General features: G+C 52.6%; 1 protein-coding gene across 5 annotated transcripts in view; it reads left to right on the top strand.

The window, feature by feature from the left end:
* Nucleotides 1–20,482, top strand: part of C6H10orf71 (chromosome 6 C10orf71 homolog) — a 28,593-nt gene extending 8,111 nt beyond the window's left edge. For 3 of the 5 annotated variants that reach the window (XM_081823927.1, XM_081823928.1, XM_081823929.1), the window contains 3 exons: nt 11,319–11,418; nt 11,657–11,821; nt 16,081–20,482. In XM_081823927.1, the coding sequence (XP_081680053.1) occupies nt 16,231–20,436 (4,206 nt within the window). In that variant the 5' untranslated portion in view covers nt 11,319–11,418; nt 11,657–11,821; nt 16,081–16,230 and the 3' untranslated portion in view covers nt 20,437–20,482. Of the gene's footprint in view, nt 1–11,318; nt 11,419–11,656; nt 11,831–16,080 lie in introns of all 5 variants that reach the window. The other 2 variants (XM_081823926.1, XM_081823930.1) reach the window with 2 other exon arrangements.
* Nucleotides 20,483–20,904: the final 422 nt, after the last annotated feature.

Here is a 20,904-nt window from a genome sequence, read left to right as displayed (position 1 = left end):
AGGCGATGGTCCCTTGAAGAGGGCAGCACTTCTGATTCACGCCTGCACCCCACACACGCACAGCCTGCCCAGAGCCAGCCTGGAGCAAGGCAGACACAGCCCAAACCACAGTGGCAGACAGCCGTGGGGCCCCAGTGGCCCCAGAGCTTATGGCTTATCAGTACAACCTCCCAAAAAGGGATACAGCCTCCAACCTAGGGCGGCGGTGCTCCAAGTGTGGTCCCAGGACAGGCAGCACCAGCATCCCCCCTGCCCCACCCCGACCTCCTGCGTGGGCATCTCTGGGGTAAGGCCCAGCACTCTAACAAGCCCTCTGGGGCCTTCAAGAAGAACCACTGGCTCAGAGAAGGAAAGGGGACAAGGTCCCCGTGTTGTTCTCAAACACAGTAGGAGATGCTCCAAGAAGCTGATCTTTTCACATCAACTCAAGCTGTAATTTTAAATAACTTTGCCTGTTGGAAGAGCCTATCTCAGTGTTCATTTTTAGAAGGATAACCTGGGTGGCCACATCTGAATTATTTTTCTTGCCACTGTAAAGCGTCCCATAAGGAATTCCATGAAGAAGGCAGGATGGTTGTCAGGCCCCCGCGGCAGGAAAGTTGTGTCTCCTTCCCTGGAAGAGCTGGGCTCTCCGCTGTCACGACCCTTGGAGAAAGGACAGGTGTCAGCTCCCAAATAGACATCTCCCATCCAGTTCCAGCCTCCAGCAGGAAGTGAGAAGGCCAGGGACAGCCGGGCTCTGACAAGTGTGTGCGTGTGTGTGTGTGTGTGCGTGCGCGTGCGCGCCCTCATGGGGTTTAGGAATTCCTGGGTTTAGGACTTCCCTGGTTCTCCATGTGAGGCCCCTCCCCCATCCCAGAAAGTCATGCCCTCCTGGCTGTGCAGGGACGAGGAAGATGGCACCCTCCAGTGTGCCTCCTGAAGGACCGCCAGGTACAACAGACGCCATCTCTAGCTCTGCCAAAGCAAATGGTCCCTGATGGGAAGAGGAGAGCCACTGAAGGTAGAAGAGAAGGTGCTAAGAGAGAAGCTGCTGCCCCCTCCCCCCGCCCGCCACCCGTGGACACCATGGCAGATGGAGACACCCCCAGAAACCCAGAGCCTCGCTCTGCCTTGGCTGCATAGGAAGCACAGAGCCATGTAGCACAGACCCTTGAGTCTGAATCCCAATGCTGGTGCTCTCTGGCTGTGTGACCTTGAGCGAGTTGCTCAACTTCTCTGACCCTCAATTTTCCCACCTCAAATTCCTTTGGCACCAGCCCTACCTAACTTGCCTCTGGTTGTGATCCCTGAGCAAGATCACAGATACCAAGTGCGTGGCAGGTGGTAGGAGCTGGATAAACGGGATGGACACCTGGAACTGCCCAGCAGGGAGCTGGGGCTCAGTGATGGCTCTTCCAGATCTGCTTCTCCGCCTTTGCCGCCCAGCCCCACAGGGCCAGTTTACAGATGGGGAAATGGGGCACACAGATGGTGAGGGGAACACTGTAGCGCCCCTGACCCTGCGGTCCGAGCACTCTGCCCAAGCCCGGGACACTCCAGGGCCGTTTTCAGGGGGCAGTGCCTATCCCCAAATGTCTTGGCTCACTTCCCAGGGGCTGGAGAGAGGACAGGTGCTGAGGGACACCCCACTCCCAACAAACCCAAGTGTCTCTTCCCCTGGGACCCCCTGAAGGGGCTTCCTCTCTGGACAAGGCTCTCCAAGGTGGAGTTCAGGCCGTTGGTTACAATCATTTCTCCCTGCAAGACCCACTTCATGAGCCACAGTACTTTGCGAGTACCAGGCTGCTGGGTTCCCCTGCCCATCAACCCCAGCCTACAAAAAGGAGACGGAGGCTCAGAAAAGTGGAGTGACTTGTCCCAAGTCTGTCTGACTCCGAAGCTCATAAGCAGAGAGCTCCTCCTGCCAGTGAGGGCAGGGCAGGATTTCACGGCCTCTGCATGGGCTCTTGGGGGTGATGGGGTGTGGGCAATAAGCCTGTGACCAAGGGTCTTAGGATGAGCTCCAAGGAGACTTGAGGGTGAAAACCAGGAGTGTGGGGGCTGCAGGTGGCCAGGGGTGGGGTGGTCCTGAGCAGAGGTTCTCAGTGTGCAGGAGGCATTTCAGAAGCTCCTGGAGGCACCCCTTTAAACACAGGTTGCAGGCACCCTTTCCCTCTCAGCAGCCCTAGGTTCGAACCCTATGCCCTCAGGTAGTAAACTTCCCTGGACTCCAGGTTCCTCCTCAGTAAAGAACAAGAGTAATCTCCACCTCGCAAGGCTGTTGCAAATATTAATTACATAACAATAAACATGAATCAATAATATTAGAGTATATAAAGTGCTTGTCTTTTTTTTTTTAATGTTTTATTTATTTATTCATGAGAGTCAGAGAGAGAGAGAGGCAGAGGCAGAGGGAGAAGCAGACTCCCCACCTAGCAGGGAGCCCGATGTGGGACTCGATCCCAGGACCCTAGGATCATGACCTGAGCCGAAGGCAGATGCTTAACCATCTGAGCCACCCAGGCGCCCTGAAGTGCTTGTCTGATGCCAGGTGCTCAGTACACAGGGAATTCTCTGACTCATTCATTCATTTGCTCCTTTGACAAAAGTGCAGGCCCTGTGTGGGGACTGGGGACACAGCACGAAGCAAAGGCAAGGCCTGGCCCCATAAACCCGGCCCCCGAGGCTGTCTCCTCCCCTGCCCCACATGAATCTGGTCAGACCCTGCCAGTCACAGCAGCTGGGGCTTGGGTCCCCGTTTCTCCATCCAAATGAAAACCCAGCATCCCTACAAACAGGGCAGCAGCAACGGAGCCTAACCAGGGATGCCTGGAGCCCCTGGTCCAGAGTAATTTACAAAAACCCCTGCAGATCAGAACTCATTATTGGGTCTGAAATCACTTACCAAATTGCAAATGGGTTTCTTTAAATGAAACAATAGAATAGAATGATAATAGAATAGAATAGAATAGAATAGAATCGAAGATATCAGAGTAGTACAGATAAGCAGGTTGAGTTTTGCTTCATGAATTTTCCTTGATCTACAGGTGACCCTTAAACCATTAGGGGGTTAAGGGTGCCAAGACCCACCCCGCACATTTAAAAATCCACATATTTTAACTGTCCAAAAACTTAACTACTGATAACATGAACAGTCAATGAGCACATATTTTGTATGTTACATGTATTATATGATGCATTCTTACAGTAAGTAAGCTTGCAAAAAAGAAAATGTTATTAAAGAAAGCTAGAGGAAAGAAAATGTTATTAAGAAAATCATAAGGGGGCACATGGGTGGCTCAGTCGTTAAGCATCTGCCTTCGGCTCAGGTCATGATCCCAGAGTCCTGGGATCAAGCTCCGCATCGGGCTCCCTGCTCGGCAGGAACCCTGCTTCTCCCTCTCCTACTCCCCCTGCTTGCATTCCCTCTCTCGCTGTGTCTCTGTCAAATAAATAAATAAATAAATAAATAAATAAATAAATAAATAAATCTAAAAAAAAAAAAAAGAAAGATAATCATAAGGAAGAGAAAGCACATTTATAGGACTGTACTGGATTTACTGGAAAAGTCTGTGTATATGTGGACCCGCACAGCTCAAAGCCATGTTGTTCAAAGGTCAACTGTCTGAGCAGTTTCCGTGCCGGGATGTAAATATTTCCTACCATGTGTTGAGGGAAAACAAGCAAGGAAGAAACTGCTCCTGGGAGACGTGTAGTGAAGGGCATGCCCATAATTCCCTTGGTGCCCCTTGGCCGGAAGGTAAAACACAGGTCTGTGGCACCCGGGGCTCCCTGGGCCTCCTTCCACTGCAGGCTGCCCCTGGCGGGGGGAGGACCCAGACCTGGTGAGTCAGGTGGCTCCAATCATCTGGAGACTCAGGCAGTGGCTACTACAGGGACCAACTCCATGACAATTCCTTTCCTCGACCCTCCTGGCGTGGAGAGCGGCCCTAAGGGGGTGGCAGAGTCAGGGTTTTCTTTATGGTTCCTATTTTACAGGTGGAGGTAGATGTGAAGTGACTGGCCCAAGACGATGCTGACTTGGTGCCAGATCTCCAGCTCTTTCTACTGCCTAGAACTGCCCATCTGATGGTTATCTCATTTCATCCTACAGTTCCCAGATTTCAGGGCAAGATGTTCTTGGGACATATGGAAGGGATGACCGACTGTCGGACTGACTGACAGAATGAATGAATGAATGAATGAATGAATGAATGAATAAACGAACAAATGATGTTCCGGTGGCAGGGCTGTGCTTTTTCCTTGATAGCAGTAGTTCTCAACCAGGGGTGATTTTGCCCCAGGGGACTTCAGCAAAATCAATAGTGCCAAAGTTGAGAACCCCTGTTTTTTATACATTGGGGCATGGCATTGGCTCCATTTTACAGATGAGGAAACTGAGGCTCACAGACTTGCTGTCATTTAGCCAAGGTCATACCTAGTGAATGTAGAGGAGCACCAGGACCTGGCCGAGACCCAGGTGGACCCAACCCTATTGGGTGTTCCTGAAAGAGCTGCGTGTCCCCCTTCCAGAGGCTGCCTGCCCTGGCCTGGGAGTAGATACAGCCCCCAGAGTTTGGATTGGGTCTGGCCACTGAGGCTGGGGCCCTCGGCCTCTGCAAAGAGCACCTGGCGGAGCAGGTACCAGGCCAGGGGTACCAGGCCTGAGCTCCTTCCTGAGGGAGGGAGGGTCCAAAGACAGCTCTCGCTGCATCCAGCCCATCTGGCCACCAGGAGCTCCAAGGAGTGATCCCCAACAACACCTGGCCACCAGGGATGGTCAGAAACAGTGCTGCAGATAGCCTTTGCAGAGTGAGACCCCTGCCCAAGTATCCTGATCAAAGCACCGGAGGATTCAGAGGTTCCCCCTGCACCACATGGTGGCTCATGGGCCGCAGGATGTCAGCCGCTGAAACCAGCCAGGGCTACAAGGCAGGAACTGCCCCAGACAGCCAGTTACTAAGCTTTGCTCAGCCCCCAGTCACACAATCCGGGTACAGGAACGGGAGCCGGGAGGGGCAGCTTGCTGGGTCTTTGAACTCAGCCCATCTCTCCACCTCTCCCCTTGCCTCTGTATCTTGCTTCTCCCCTCTCCTCCTGCGACAGGGCCCCCCTCTGGGTGTGTGATGCCAGGTGCTGTCACCTTCCTGTTGTGGTGAGCTTGGTGAGACCAGGCCTGGCCTTCCCTCTGCCAGGCTCCCTGACTTCTCCCTGCAGACATGGGTGATGCTCCTCAGAGGCTCCCGAGGAAATGTCCTGTCCAGACACAGCAGACTGGGCACCCAGGCGGGAAGGGCATGCAGGCTGGGCTGAGCTCCAGGGACAAAGCCTCTCTCCTCCTGAGCTCTCTCCCGTGGGCAGCAGAATGCCCACAGTAGCTGCAATCAGCTGCCCACAAGTGGCTCTGTGAGCCCAGCCAGCCCAGACACGCAGCTTTCTTCGGCCACATTCCCTGTGACTCCCGGTCTCCTACACACAGCAGGGCTTTGAGACTCCTTGTATGTGATGTGATTCAGGGAGGATTCTGACACACGCCAGCCCAGCGCTGCCATCGGGACCCCTGGTGCCAACCACACTGTGTTCCCGGGGCTGGAGGAAGCTGGCTTTGTCCTCTCCCAGGGCACAGGAGTCCGGGCATCGGTCTGAGAGCCCGTGGCTTTCCCAGTCTAGTTCCTAGGTCGGGGCCGTTCAACCAGGCCAGGATGCAGGCCGACCCTCCTCCCCTGCTCACAAGTTCCAGGCCCGTGGAACAAAAATGGCCCAAGCAGACGCACCATGACCCAGGTGCAAATCAAAGCTGCGTTTTCCGTGCGTGAGAGACACTGCCCAGTGGAAACTACTCGGAGGCAATCTGATTAATGTGGCCCAACACCGTCAGCAACTCCCGGCAGCTTCCCGAGGCAGAGGCCCCGATCAGCCTTGCCGCAGCCTCATCTCCAGCCCTGGGACAGGGCGGCACACAGTAATGCTCTGGGGGTGCTTGCCAAGTGAAGGAGTGCGTGACAGACCCTCCAGGTGGCCTTACAGGAGCCCATGTGTTCTTCCAGTTGAATGTAATGACCTTGAGATTTCTGATTTCCAACAGTTAAAAGGATCGAGCCATGATCACACTGGGGATAGTTGAGGAGGAGTCATCATGGGGCAAGGAAGCCGGGCCCTGGAGCTGAAGACAGGCAATCCCAGCACCAGCACTCAGCAAGAGACAGCGGGTAACCCAGGTGATAGCCTCAGTTCCTGCCTCTGTAAGGTGGGGAGCTGGGCCTACCCTGACAGGTTTCCGTGAGGAATGAGTGAACGCAGGCACACGCAGTGGTGGGCCTGAGGCCTGCCGCGCTGTAGACACTTAACACGCATCTGCTCCCCCCGCCGAAGGACCCCAACTGAGGAAGTCGATGTTGCCATCACCATTTGCCTCGTAAAATACAGGATGTAGACAAGGGCATTCGCTCAGAAACTGCCAAGCAAGAGGGCTGTTGGCAATTGCACAGAGAGGTCAAGAGCTTGGCTCAAGACTGACCAGCAGGGCAGGGGTCCTGGGCTGGGGTGGAGTGGGAAGGCTGCACGTGGGACGTCCGTGCATTCACGAGCTGGAACGGGGTCCAAAGGTACACAGGCAGGGGGCTGTCATGACTCACTACACTTAACTGCTTTTCAGGGCATGCCTACCTCAACAGCTCAAAAAACCACCCAGAAAGAAGACCAAGAGGAATCAATTCCAATTTGTTAGGGCCTTCTGGGTGTGATAAAGCCAACCCCTGTCATCTCCACGGCTTCCTGCCTCCCCTTTACTGAGAAGTGAAAACACCATTCAATTAAGGTAATTAAATCCACCCAAAGAGCTCAGGCTCAAAAACCACACTATAGGCAAGTGGTCAAACCCAGCAGGAGAGCCAACCCCAACGGCTTCCTGTGCAAAGACCGGCAGGGACCAGAGGGGAGTGAAATGGCCTCCTGAGCAGCTCGAGAGCATCCCTCCCGGCTCGGTGAGGCCCACCTGAACCTTCCTGCCGTCTGCTGCCCCCAGTAGGAGGGCCTTCTGCTTATCAGCTGAACCATCACCTCCATCCCTGTGGTTATCACAGAAACTTGAGGTGAACAGATCCGTGGGAGGTAATTAGAAACAAAAACCCTCCTTTTCTCCATCCCTGCCCTCAACTCCCCCTTGAACTGCAGCCCAGGAGCTCAAGACACACCCATCTGCGCCTGAGCCCAAGATCCAAAGGGTCAGGGCTGCCTCCCGGAGGAAGCGCGGGGTAACTGACTGGTGAGCGTGAGTCGAATCCCACCTGCGTTCTCTTCTCTACGTGCTGTGTGACACCCAACAACATTCTGCACCTCTCTGTGTCTTTCCTTCTCCACCTGGAAAACGGTGACAATGAGGCCTGCTGGCCCCAGCTCATAAGGATCATGAGGATCAAACAAGATAATGGCCTCCAAATGTGTCCTGAACTGCAGGGTGACACGCAAACATGAGTCATCCCGTACTGACTCACTGCGTTGGCCTCCTCGGATGGCGATCCACTTTGGGTTCCAAAAGTTGGTGAGGACCTTGGGTTGCCAGATTAAAAAAAACAAAAAAAACAAAAAACAGGATGTCCAGTGAAATTTGAATTTCAGATAAACAATAACTACCTATTTTTAGTGTAAGCATGTGATGATTAATTTTAGGGAGAACTCTGACTAATACGAAGTATATCCCACTGTTACATGGGACATGCTCATTCTCAGTTGGTTGTTTATCTGGAATTTCACTGGATGTCCTGTATTTTTCATTTGCTCAATCTGGCAACCCAACCAACAGCTCCCTCCCTTGCTGTGTCTGACTCTAGGACCACACAGGCCTGGGTCTCAAGCCCAGCTCTGTCACTCACCAGCTGTGTGACACGGAATATTCATGTCACCTCTCTGAGCGTCCACTCTCTCATCCCGGAAAGGAAGCTGATAGGGCACAGCCACGAGGGCGATCATGGTGCTGGAGCCGGGGCCTCCGAGAGGGGCTCTGGTTCTGTGGGTCCGTCACACTTCTTCAGGTTGTGGGGCTTGGAGGAGTAGCTGTACGTGGAGCTTCTAGAGAAGGGCCTCTAGAGGGTGGTGGATATGAGTCCCCTCCTCCGGCCACTTGCTGTCCTCGCTGCCTGGGACAGACCAGCAGAAGTCGGGCTGCATGCCCTCTCGGGCCTGGGTGGGCCTGCCGTGGAGCCCCGTGGGAGGCAAGGAGAACATGGGGTGGCAGGGCTTTCAGCCGTCCCATGTCCCACCACACACTCCAGCAAAGCTCCGTCATCACAGTCTCGAGGGCCAGGAATCACACTCAGCAACAGCGGCTACAAACAGGAGAGTGACCACCCGCACCAGCAATCCTGTCAGGCAAAGACGAACCCGGTCGGGGCTCTCACTCCAAGGTGCCCAAAGCCTTGTTGGAAAGATGGATTTACAGCAGATAAAGTGGAATAAAGCCGTGCCAGTGGTTTAAAAACCCTACAAGGAAGTGGAGAGCTGAGGATAAGCAGTCAGCAGTCGGTGGCCCAGGGAAGATAGAGACAAGGCGGGCAGCGAGGGCACCATGCCGAGGAGGCAAGCCAGGACCCGCCTGGGCCCGCAGCAACTTGTCCAGTGCACCACAGGCCTGGAGGGAAAGGGTGTGGGCAGAGCCGGGGCTGCGTGAGGGTGACACAGAGGTATTTGTAAGGGACCAGGAGAGAGAGAAAATTGTATCTGCAAGGAGCAGTGTATTCCAGGCCACGACAGTTCGACAGCATCCTGCAGCATGACATGGGAAAAAGCATCACGCGAGAAAACTTTCCAGAAGAGTTAGAATATAGTGATGACTGTGCAAAGGATATTTTGTTGCTCGTCGGGAGAAAATGCTGATCCGGGAGGATGCACACTCCCATTTGGTTTGTTTGATATATTCTGATTCAAAAAGATGACCCTGGCTGGGACGCCTGGGTGGCTCTGTTGGTTAAGCGTCTACCTTCGGCTCAGGACATGATCTTGGGGTCCTGGGATCGAGCCCCACATCGGGCTCCCTGCTCAACAGGGAGTCTGCATCCCCCAGCTCCCCGCTCGTGCTCTCTCTCTCTCTCAAATAAATAAATAAAATCTTAAAAAAAAAATTGACCCTGGCAATAAGGAAAAACAAAGCACATCCTCGAGTGTCGTTCCCCCAGTCTTAAGGCCACAGGGGTGCATACACACCCCCAGGTCCCCCACCAAGCAACTCTTTAGGATGGGTGTGTCACTGGACCTTTTACCCCTCCCCAGTGGCCCAACGGGAAATTCCAGTCCACTAACTCCCGAATTCTGATGCTTCGCATCTACCTGATGCGAGCTTGACCAGCATCTAGCACCAATGGATGGAATGTTGGAGGACCCGATAACAGAGCGCTGTGGGCCTTCTCCAGGGTGGCCTGTACCACACAGGGCAGATGCCAACATGTCATCTGCTGACACCCATAATTTAGATAACGTATCAGTTCATGAGCACTTGCACTGTGGCTGTAAACAGCACCCCAGTTAATGTACTCAACAAATTCTTACTGGATGCTCGCCTTCCAGTCATCCCCCAACAGGAGCCCTGAGTGCAATTCAAAAGACAAACAGGAAAATGGAGAAGTCATGAAGCTGCTCCTTATTTCTCCCTGACTACCCTGAACCTGGATCCCAACTTAAATGGTATATGCCATGGTGCAAATAAATGCCTTCCCCCGGGCCAGCCCAGGAGCCGTCTCTAGGACTGAGCTGTCCCACCCGCTTTCATCTCTTACCACAGGCAGATTTTTATATATTTTCGGGCTTGGAACCAAAAAGTAAGTTAAATCCTCTTGACTCCAAATTCACTAATGTGAAATTTGTGATAATTCTGGAATTATCCAATTATAACTGAGTTTCAATAAAATAAGTCCTGCTAAGCCAGTCAATAGTGTGACTAATACGACGGAGGTGGAATGATTTGCCTACTCATTTAACAGATTTTCCTTGTACTGTGCCCTATGCTTCCCGAGGAGAGCCAGACGGACATGGACACAGCCACCGTAAAGCACCCAGGTTACCAGGAAAGACAAACATTCCCCTAGCTAAATAATCACCCAGTTAACCACTGAAGTACAATTATAAGTAATGCAAAGGAGAGGGGATAGCCAACTACAAAAGCATATAACAAGGAGACTTACAATGGCCTGAAGAAGCAGCCTTATTGAACGGTCATGGGAACTGGGTTCTGAGGCATAGGTAGGAGTTAAGCAGGTAATAGGGGAAAGGGGAAAGTAAAGAATCCCAGACAGAAGGAACAGTGTGTGCAAAGGCTCTGAGGCATGCTCTGGAAAGCCAACCATGAGAGGGAAGATAGTCCAAGAGGAGGATGGAAAGGGAGACTCTTTGTTAAGGAGGTTTGATTTTCATTCTTTAAAACTGGGAAGCCGTTGAGGGACTCTCAGCAAGAGGCTGACACGAACAGTTTGAGTCTTCCAAGCTGTTCCTGAGTGCAGTGCTGAGAATGAAAAAGGAATAGCCCAAGGGAGTAGCCCAACGCAGCGCGCAGGACAGATCTGTGCTGGCTGCACCCAGGTCTCGGCCGTGTGCGGCTCGGATTGATGTCATCCTTAGACCCGGCCTGCCCGATGGTGGTAGACACAAAGCCCTCTGTGAGCCTCCAAAGAAATGTACTCCACAAATCTGAGTTAGTATGATTATTAATATTATTAATAAACTACCATGGACTAGATTAATAGCCAGGAGCTACGAGATGAGGAACGTCTTGGGGGAAGCCCCAGTGGTCTGCATTTAAAATTTGCATAATGGATTTATTTTAATTAGTTTACACTTCATCCTGAGTACTCTTAAAATTCTCCTGGGCAGCTTTGGGGTTCTTTTAGCTGTCAAAATAGACACCCAAGCCTCCTGCCAACAATAAATCGAACACTGTGCTACCGCTTGCTGAGTGGATTCAAGTTCTGCCACTCCCGTTCTCTTTACTGCAAAACCTGAGTTCTTAATCCACGTGGGAAAGGGCCTTTGGTCAGATTGGACTAGCAAAAACTAATTCTCAACTGGGCCAACCATATTAGAAACCCCAAAGGCTTAATACAGCTTCCTAAAGATTTCTTGGACCAGAGATGAATTAACGAATATTGGAAGGGATAGATATTGGCTCTATATTGGTTTTCGCCAAAAACGCCTATGTCTGGAATTTTGTTGAGTTCAAATGTGGATTTAAAAATATATATATTTGAAAGCCCACTGTATTACTGACATTTAAAGACATCTTTTGCACCTGATGTGTGCTTGACCAGTTTGTCAGTTGGGTCCACTGATATTATTTTTCTTCTTCTTTCTAGATGGGCAGTGATGCTAGCAAATGTAAGCATGAGAAGTTTTAAAACTGCAGGCCCTAAAACCCAGCAAGGCAGGCACCTGCAGCCCCCACCGCTATAACAGGTATGGAACCACCCAAGGAGACACCTTCCATTGTCAACTACTGTGATGAAGGGCTCCACTGGGCATTGGGAGACTAGGGGGTAGGACCAGGCATGGAGCCAACTTTATGACTGTCCCGTCCGAACCCAGGAAAATCATATCAGAACTGAAGAAGCTATCTGAACAAAGGTCTCTTTCCTGAGGCAGAAGAAATGTGGTTAGAGCAGTTCCCCCTTGCCCATGGTTTTGCTTTTTGCAGTTTCAGTTACCAACACTCAACCACGGTCCAGAAGCACATGAGCCTCCCTCTGATGTATGGTCAGAAGTCAACAGTAGCCTAACCCTACGTCACAGTGCCCACATCATTCATCCCACGCCATCTCATCACGCAGACATTCTATCACCTCACATCATCACAAGAAGGGTGAGTACGGTACAATAAGATTTTGAGAGAGACCACATTCACATAATGATTATTATAGTATATTGTTATAGTTGTTCTATTTACTATTGGGTATTGGCAATCTCTTACTGTGTCTAATTTGTAAATTGAACTCTATCATAGGTAACACATAATATATATAGGATTCAATACTACTCTCCATGGTTTCGGCCATCCACTAGGGGTCTTGAAACGTATCCCCTGTGGATAAGGGGGGATTACCGTATTTTCCGAATACTCCAATATGGTGAACATCTTGTATTACTGATGGGAATTACGACACAAACTCCAGATCAGTTAAGGTTCTTTGGCCATGCACAGAAGAAACAGAAACTGGACAAATTCAACTGAAATAGGTAAGTATTAAAAGGAAATTGGAGCCCTTGCAGACTCAAGGTGAAGACTGAAGTTCCAGGCTGGTAAAGGCTGAGCAGACAGCCCTGCCCCATCCAAGCACATTTCCATCTTTGCGTCATTCCAGAAGAAACAGTACAGAGGGCCTGGCCTGGGTCTCACATCTGCACTTGGCCCAGGGAGGTCTTGTCAGGCACCTTGGTTTTCAGCCCCACCAAGACAAAACACAAAAGGGAGAAGAAATAACCCCAACATTATCAAATGTTCAAAGCTGGATGTTCCAAAAGATAACAAGTATCTGCCAAAAGTGGGAGGGATTTAATTGGCTGGAGGTCATTTGCTTAACTCTAAGATTCTAAATTTAAATCTCCAACTATCCTATTTTCTTCTAAATGTGAAAGTATAGAAACCCCAGTATTACCATTACCAAGTACAGCAATTGCCAAGATCAAGACCCCAGCATTCAGGACACCAGAAGCCTCCCTGACTTATCCATAGGACCTCAAGATCCAGAAAACTTGATTCACATTGATCGAAACCACTAAGGTCTCCCACCCCAGCCCAACAACACAAATTCCAGGACCGGGAGTTCAGGCACAGGCTCAGAGCTCAACAATGCCATCAAAGACCCAGGGCCATCCTGCCCACCAGGCCACCCTCAGCAAACAGGGTTCTAATTGTCATTGCTTGTTCCTCAAGTTTGCAAAGTGAATGCCTTACTGTTATGAGTTGAGTTGCATCCCCCAAATTTTCATATGTTGAAGTTCTAACCCCCCGGGCCTCAGAATGTGATTTTATTTGAAATAGGGTCGTTGCCGATATAATCAGTTGAGAGGAGATCATTAGGGTGGGCTCTAATCCAATAGGACTGGTGCTTTTATAAAAAGGGGAAACTTGGACCCAGAGGCACAGACGAAGGAGAGACAATATGAAGATGCAGGAGAAGGTGGTCATCTACCAGCCAAGGAGAATGACCTGGAACAGACCTTTCCCTCACAGCCTAGAAAAGGAACTAACCCCACTGACACCCGATTTGGGACTTCCAGCCTCCCAAACTGTGAGATACTAAATTTCTGTTGTGTAAGCCAGCACTCTGTTGTACTTCGTTAGCCCTAGCAAACATACACACTCCGTCTCAGGCTTTGTGTCTACATTTGAAGCAGGAAGAAACAGCACCAACAGAGTGGAGACAACAGGGATTGTTCCCTTGATCAGAAAGGCCAGAATTTTCCCCGACATCTGAATGCTTCCATCCCTGTGACCAGAGCTGGGCCACACAGAAGGAGAGGCCGGTGGGGAAAGGAGCGCAGCTGGCCCGCCAGCAGGGTCTGAGAGCTGAGGCAGATGCCCGCGGCCTTCTAAAAATCCTGCACTCTGCTCTCTGGGGAGATGCCCTCATTTGCAAGGCAAGGCTGAGGAGCATGTAAGTAGAGGCTTTTGCAGAGTGGGCTCATCCAGTTCCTAGAACTCGGGGTCTCTCCTTTCTCCAGCACAGCCAGCTCAGTTCTCCCATCATTAAACCAGGTCAGCCTGCCAACGAGTCAGCACTGGAAACTCACCGGTTGGGCTGTGGTCAAGACACAGGAAACAAGCAACCCCAAAGAAGGCCAGCCTCCAGGACCCAAACAGGATGCCGCTAGCCCAACAGCGGCAGACCTGGGCGGGACACCTCCTGTACCATCCCCCATGCGGGGCCCGGGATAGGACATGGGACACCTGATGTGCAGGCTCTGCCTCCCTGTGGGAGCATCTTCATCTTCCATCCCCTAAAGCCATGGCCATGTTATCGCTCTGGAGCCAGGCAAGGAGGGAAGATTGCAGCCTTGTCGGCTTCTGCAGCTGCTGTGAACGGGGCCACTGGGTGACAATGTCATCTGTCAGCTGAGGACCCAGAGCACACTGCCAGATGTTCACTGTCCCAAGTGCCCACCACTCAGGCCCACTCTAGGTTCTATACTTGCTATTTTATCTAACTTTTCATGTACTCATTGACCTATCCTCTGTCTGGGCGAGGCCTGTTCCAAGCAGTGGAAGTATGTACCCCAGCAGTAGTGGTCAGGGTCCCGGCGGAAGCAGCATCCTCAGACAGGACCCAGAAGGAAATGCAATGTACCACCTCACACCCATTAGGATGGCTACTATTAAAAAAAAAAAAAAAACATAAAATAACAAGTGCTGGCAAAGATGTGGAGAGACGAACCCCATGCACTGCTGGTGGGAACGTAAAATGATACAACCACTGTGAAAAACAGTATGGAGTTTCCTCAAAAAATTTAAAATGGAATTATCATAGGATCCCCCAATTCCCCCTCTAGGTATATGCCCAAAAGAATTGGGCACAGCAGAATCTTGAACACATATTTGTATACCCATGTTCATAGCAGCATTATTCACAGTAGCCAATAGTGGAGGAGACCTAAATGTTCATTGACAGACGAATGGATAAACAAAATGTAGAATAAACGTACAATGGAATATTAATCAGCCTTAAAAAGGAAGGAAATTGGATGCAAGTGGATGATCCTTGAGGACATCATGCAAAGTGAACCAGCCAGTCACCAAAAGACAAATACTGTGTGATTCCACTCATATGAGGTTCCTAGAATAATCCAGTTCATAGAGACAGGAAGCAGACAGTGGCTGCCAGGGGCTGGGGTCGGCAGGGTGGTGGGTGAGTGGAGTTGATATCTAATGGGTACGGAGTTTCAGTTTGGGACGCTGTAAGAGTTCTGGAGACGGATGGTGGGGATGGTTGCACCAATATGAATGTACTTCACACTCCTGAACTGTATGCTTACATGGTTAAGTTGGTAAATTTTATTTCATGTCAATTTCATGACAGTTTTTTTTTTTTAAAAGAAGAAAATCAAATGAAGGGACCATAAGAGAGGTATAAGCATTAGGGAGACCCCAGCAAGTGGAGCCACTCAGGAAGAGTAGGAGCCATCCTTCCCACAGCCCCAGGGGGCAAGGGGAGCAGTTAGAGTCCGAGCCCAGGGGAGGGGCTGTAGTTAGAGAGGACTGCAGCATTGCCCAGACCCCACACCACAGCCAGGAGCAGGCGTGGGGGAGAAATGCCAGGGATTCTGGCTCCCTCCAGGCTCCACCCAGCATCTCCCACTGGTCACACCCAAGGGCAAGTCAGAGAGTTAAGGAGCCCAGGTGCTGCAGACTCTTGGAGACTGTGCTCTCTTGGGGTGGCTCTGGGACAAGTTCAAGCAGCCGACAGATAGCCTAGTGGCTCCTGAGCTCCTGGCTCTTACAGTCTCCTGATGGGATAGGCAACAAAGAAGTCAACTTAATTTTAGAATATGCTCAGTACCAGAAAGAAAACAAACCAGGCACTGTGAGAGAAAGTGGGGAGGGGACAGCCCCTGAAATGTCAGGGAAGACCTCTCTGCAAAAATGGCACATCTGGACCTTAGGCACTGTATCAGGCAGGGTTCTCCAGAGGAGCAGAACCAACAGGATGTATAAATATAAAGAGATTTATCTTAAGGAACTGGCTCGTGCAGTTATGGGGGCTGGCGGGTCTGACATCTGCAAAGCAGACTGGACACCCAGGGGGAGTTGATGTTGCAGCTCCAGTCCAGGGAGACCTGGGGCAGAATTGTCCCTTCCTCTGGGGAGCTCAGTCCACGTTGCGGAGGGTGGGTAATCTGCTTTACTCAAAATCCATTGATTTAAACGTTAATTACATCTAAAAAATACTTTCATAGCCACATCTACATATGTTTGACCAAAAACTGGCCACTAGGGCCCTGTCAGGTTGACACATAAAATTAACCATCACGGGCACAATCACCCATCTGGACCAGTGTGTAGTTCTCACATGGAGCCACTAAGTTGGATATCCTGTTCATACCCTGCACGTCTTTCTTTTACAGAGAAAAAAAAAGAAAGAAAGAAAGAAATCCCACTTTGCAATTGCATCTGGTCGACAGGAAGCTCTAGTTTTGCGGGAAGAGGGCTGCTCTTCCAAAATCATCCCCCAGAGGCACCCACTGGCTGACCGGGACAGTCTTCCTAGCTGGCGGATGATGCAGGGGAATAAGAAGTGCACGGACGGGTTCAGCGACTCCTCGAGCATCGGCAGTGTGCTGGACGATGCAGACAGGGAGGTGAGCAGCCTCACAGACCGGGCCTTCCGGAGCTTGTGCATCTCAGAGGACACATTCCGCAATGACTCCGACCTGGCCCTGTCCCCGGATATCACCCGCCAGGTGTTTGGGAATTTCCCCCAGGGAACAGTGATCCACACCCACAGGAAAAGCAGCATCTGGAGCCAGTTACCGTCGCAAGGCACGGAGCACGCGGGCTGGGCGGCCACATTCCAGCAGCTCCCCAAGTACGTTCAAGGGGAGGAAAAGTATCCCAAGAGCAGCCCGCCGCTGACAGCAGCCCAGTGGAGACTGGAGGTGCCCGTGTCCGGCCTGAGGAGCAACAGCAAGCCTGCTTCAAAAGTATCATCACTAATTAAATCTTTTGACAGGACTGAGAACCAACGCTGTGACAGCAGGCCTCCTACCAATAAGCCCCCGGCTCTCAAAAATCCCCCCAAATTTGCTCCTCTTCCAGAAAGTGGTGTCCACTTCTGCTTCGATTCTGCCTTTCTGACGGTCAGGAGGGTGCCTGCTGAAGTCTCTGGCGCCCACCAGAATAGCCACCAACCTGGCAGGAAGCACGGAGAGCAGGAGTCCCCCAGGAATCCCGAAATGGCCTGTCACGGCTCCAGCAGTTTCCTCCCAACACCCGAAAACGTGACCAACTCGTTTGAGTCCAAGTTCCCCTCCCCGCCCCACAAGCCAGCCAAGGGTGAGCCTGGAAGAGGTAAGGAGTGGCCCTGCAAAGGGACCTTTCTTCATAGCGAAAACAGTGCTTTTGAGTCCTGGAACGCCCACCAACCGAGGCTGCCCGAGAGAAAGGAGGCCGCTGACCCCATCCCAGAGAGCAAAGCTCCCAAGCATTATGACGACGCGCCCTTGTTAAGAGAGCCCCAGGCCCCTGAGCACAGAGTCTCCCCCTGCCACTCCCGGGCCAGCTGCAGCCAGGAGGTGAACAGGCTGGCTGCAGGGGCTCTCACGGAATCTGGACCCTGGGGAGCTAGGGATCCAGGAGCCCAGGCGTTCGCTGTGGAGGGAAAAGCTTCTAGCTCACAGCCTGACCCTCAGGTGAAGCCGACCCAGCCCCCATGGAGGAAACCAAAGCCTGGCAAAGGAAGGAAAGAAAGTCTACCAGATGCTTCAGAAGAGAAGAAGCAGGTCACCAGAAGAGGCCCAGCCTTGTATACAAAGCACAATCTCCAGGGACAATTTCCAGAAAGCGAGGCTCTTGACCTGCCCATGGACCCCAACGAGCATTATAGTCCTCCTTTTAACATCAGTAAGCTTCTGACCCCCGTCATACCCACCAAGCATGTCCTGGAGCCATCCGACAGCCAGCCAGGGGAGATAACCCCATCACCCCCAGGGCAGCTAAATGGGTACCAAGAGAAGGAGACCAGTGAATGTCAGTCTCGGGACAGCTACAAATCCAAAGCCCCCAGCCTGCTGTTCAACCTTAAGGATGTGCGGAAATGTGTTAAGAGCACATACAGCCCCTCACCTCTCTTGAAAGGCCTTGAGGAGAAAACCAGAGGCAAGCAAGAACCCGTGAGCAATGGTGACATCCTTCCCAATGGGCTGGAGGAGAGCCCTCCAGAGGAGCTGTCTAAGGAGACACCAGCTGACGGCCCTTCTGGGTCACACATCAGTACGCAGAAGGACCCTAGGGCTGTCTCCAGTGCAGCCTCTGCAGATAACTATCTAACTCTTAGCTCACCTCCAGCTACCACCCAAACCCCCTTCTGCATCAACGGGGAGGGAGCTGACAGAAACAGCTACGAGAAGGACGATGGAGATCCGGAGATGGGCACCACCGGGTCGGGCAAGTGTCCGGACGCCGGGGAACCCTGCCCTAGGAAGCACCTGTCCCTGAGGCTTTGCAGCAGAGAGCCTGAGGCAGGGAAGGCTGCAGAGAAACCAAAGACCCTCAGCCTCGAGAAGGGCTTCTTGAGATCCGTGTCTCAAGAGACAGAACCAGAGAGAGATGCAGGACTTCAGAATCCAAACTTCAACCAGAAATTCTCCCCAGGGCCCCTCTCTCCCGAGGAAGAAGATGTGTTTTACAGTGACAGCCAATCTGATTTCATGCCAGGCTTCAAAAGTAAGGCCAAGTTCAGCACCAGCTCTTCAGACCAGTCCTTTGCCTCATTTGAGGATCAGCAGAAAACGTGGTTCACCGAAAGCCAGCAGGAAGACAGGAGGAACGACGGAAGTGCAAGAGACAGTCGGAAGGATGAGAAGGAGAAAGCGATGGGGAAAGAGGAGCTACAGCTCTGTGCCCTGAGTAATGGGCCCGCGTGCGTGCAGGAGCGCAGCAAGAGGGAATCCTTGCAAGGAGAAGGGGGAGGTTTGTCTGGATATAGACCCAGGAAGGCATCGAGAGAGGAGGCTAACTTCAGAGGCACTTGGATGGGGAGAAGTAAGGATACAATCAAAGACCTCACCCCCTCACCATCTTCTACTTCAAACAAGCACATATTGTTTGCAATTAAAGATAACACCTTCAGGGCCACCCCCGTAATAAAACCCATCATGCGGCCCCTCCTGAGGACCATGTCATCAGAGGACCCTCTGGGCGGCAGCCACAAAGAAGACGACTTGCCAAAGCCAAGCTGGGGAGAAGAGGCTGGTCTTGGTGGCCCCGAGAGCCAGGAATTGGCCAACACCCCAACCCCCGCTAGCATGCAGGATGCACACTTGAAGCACACAGCCTGGGAGGGCACGAAGGACCACGGGCAGGTGCCTGGCATGGCCCGGAGGGAGACTTCCCAGCCAGTCCCAACAAGAAACATCCCGTCTCCTCCACTCATGGGAGAGGGCCAAGGGCTGAAGCCACCCCCAGAGGCTGCACGTCACATTGTGGCAAATGAAAGCAAGAACAGTTCCATGGACCAGGGGAAGCTGGATGCTCCAAGGTGCATCCCCACCATCGCTTTGCCCCAAGGCGACCCAGAAGACCAGCCACCCCCACGGCAGCTGGGAACATGTTGGGAAGAGCACACACAAGATTTCAAAAGTCACTTATTGTCCACACCCAGAGCAGGGCCGCCAGGGAGAAGACTGGTCCCTGGGGAGATGGCAATTTCCCCTAATGCCAGCTCCCTGGATGAGAGCAGCGCATGCTCCCCAGCCACCAGCAGCACCTGGGATGATGGCTCCCAGGTCCCCACTGAGCCGGGCCTGCTGCCAGGGGAGCCTCCTCACCCCAGGCCCTGGGCCAGCCTCTACTCGGCCAGGGTCGCCCGTAGGGAGGACCTGACACACGCCCTCACATGGGAGGCCGGCTCGGACCCCCAACTTGAGCCATCCGCCGAAGACCTCAGGACACTTTCTCCAAGAGGTTCAGTGCTGGACATGGCCACCAGCTCAGCGGGCCTCCCTGAGAAACCAGAGCCTCCTGCTCGGCAGGAGAGGGCAGCCGGCAAGCCCCCGGCGGTCCCACCCAAAACAGAGAAGGCCCTGCGGCGGGCCAAAAAGCTGGCAAGCAAGAGGAGAAAGACCGACCAACTGCAAGAAAAGCATGGTGAACCTGGAGAAGAAAAGCCCTTCCTGGAGGACTGGGAGCGTAGGCCACCATCCCCCGGAGAGAGGCCCCGATCCAGGTTCCCCGAGGTCCGTTCCCTGCCCCCTCCCAGCCACCGCCACTCAGTGTCTGCCTTAGAGCCACTCAGGAGGCAGCCTGGGGGATCCCAATCCCGTATGCCTCTGGCCCCTTACCCTGCCACCCAGAAGGTCCTTCAAGACCCCCAATCTGGAGAGTACTTTGTCTTCGATCTACCACTCCAGGTGAAAATCAAGACCTTCTATGACCCAGAGACGGGCAAATATGTCAAGGTCCCCATCCCATCCTCTGAGGGGGGTTCCCCCGAGCCACCCCCGCCAAACACACCTGATTCTCCCTACATGCTGTACCCCCACTTCCGGCCCCTGCCCTTGATGCCACTGCGTTGCTCGTCTCAGCTCTCTGCCCCCACCTTCTTCAGGCAGGGCCCGCACACCCCCGAGGCGGCCGGCCCTGGTTCCCAGAGCATGCAGCCAGGACCTCCCCGGTGCCCAGCGGAGGAGGGGGGAGATGCTCCGCACCTGGGCATTATCTCTACCGACGACCTAGAGGACTTTGCCACAGAAGGCATTTCTTGAGAATTACAGCAGACTAAGCCCCCTCAAATAAACCGAGAAGAACTTACTTCCCCTTTCCACCAAACAATCAATCACTTACACACACACACACAGACATCAACACATACTTAGCCATGTGGGATCCCTAAAGTCTCAAAGGAAGTGGGGATTCTGAGAAAACCCCACCTGAAGGGCTTCCTGGGGCTCTCCTCCCTGGGAGGGCACTGTTTGCATGACCGGGTCCCTCCCAAGCCCCTTCCCGGATCTTGGATCTGCTCCCTTTACCCCTTCCTTCTCCCCTCCCTTACTCCCTGTCCTCCTCTGGCCATGCCACTGGGATGAGTCCAGCCTGATTCCTAATGGCCGCTCTGCTCGGGCACCGCACCTACTTCTTCTCAAGGGCCGGCTCATGCAGTGAGCCAACTCCCAAGCCCCCAGAAATGCCGCACTGCACTGAGCGCAGCCCTGCCCGGCGAGCAGACCACCCGG

Source organism: Leptonychotes weddellii, chromosome 6 (assembly GCF_054177405.1).
Source record: "Leptonychotes weddellii isolate Sample4059 chromosome 6, ASM5417740v2, whole genome shotgun sequence".
In the NCBI taxonomy this organism is placed as follows: Eukaryota; Metazoa; Chordata; class Mammalia; order Carnivora; family Phocidae; genus Leptonychotes; species Leptonychotes weddellii.
The sequence above is the reverse complement of the archived record's forward strand: the minus strand, read 5'-3'. Positions and strand labels throughout refer to the sequence as shown.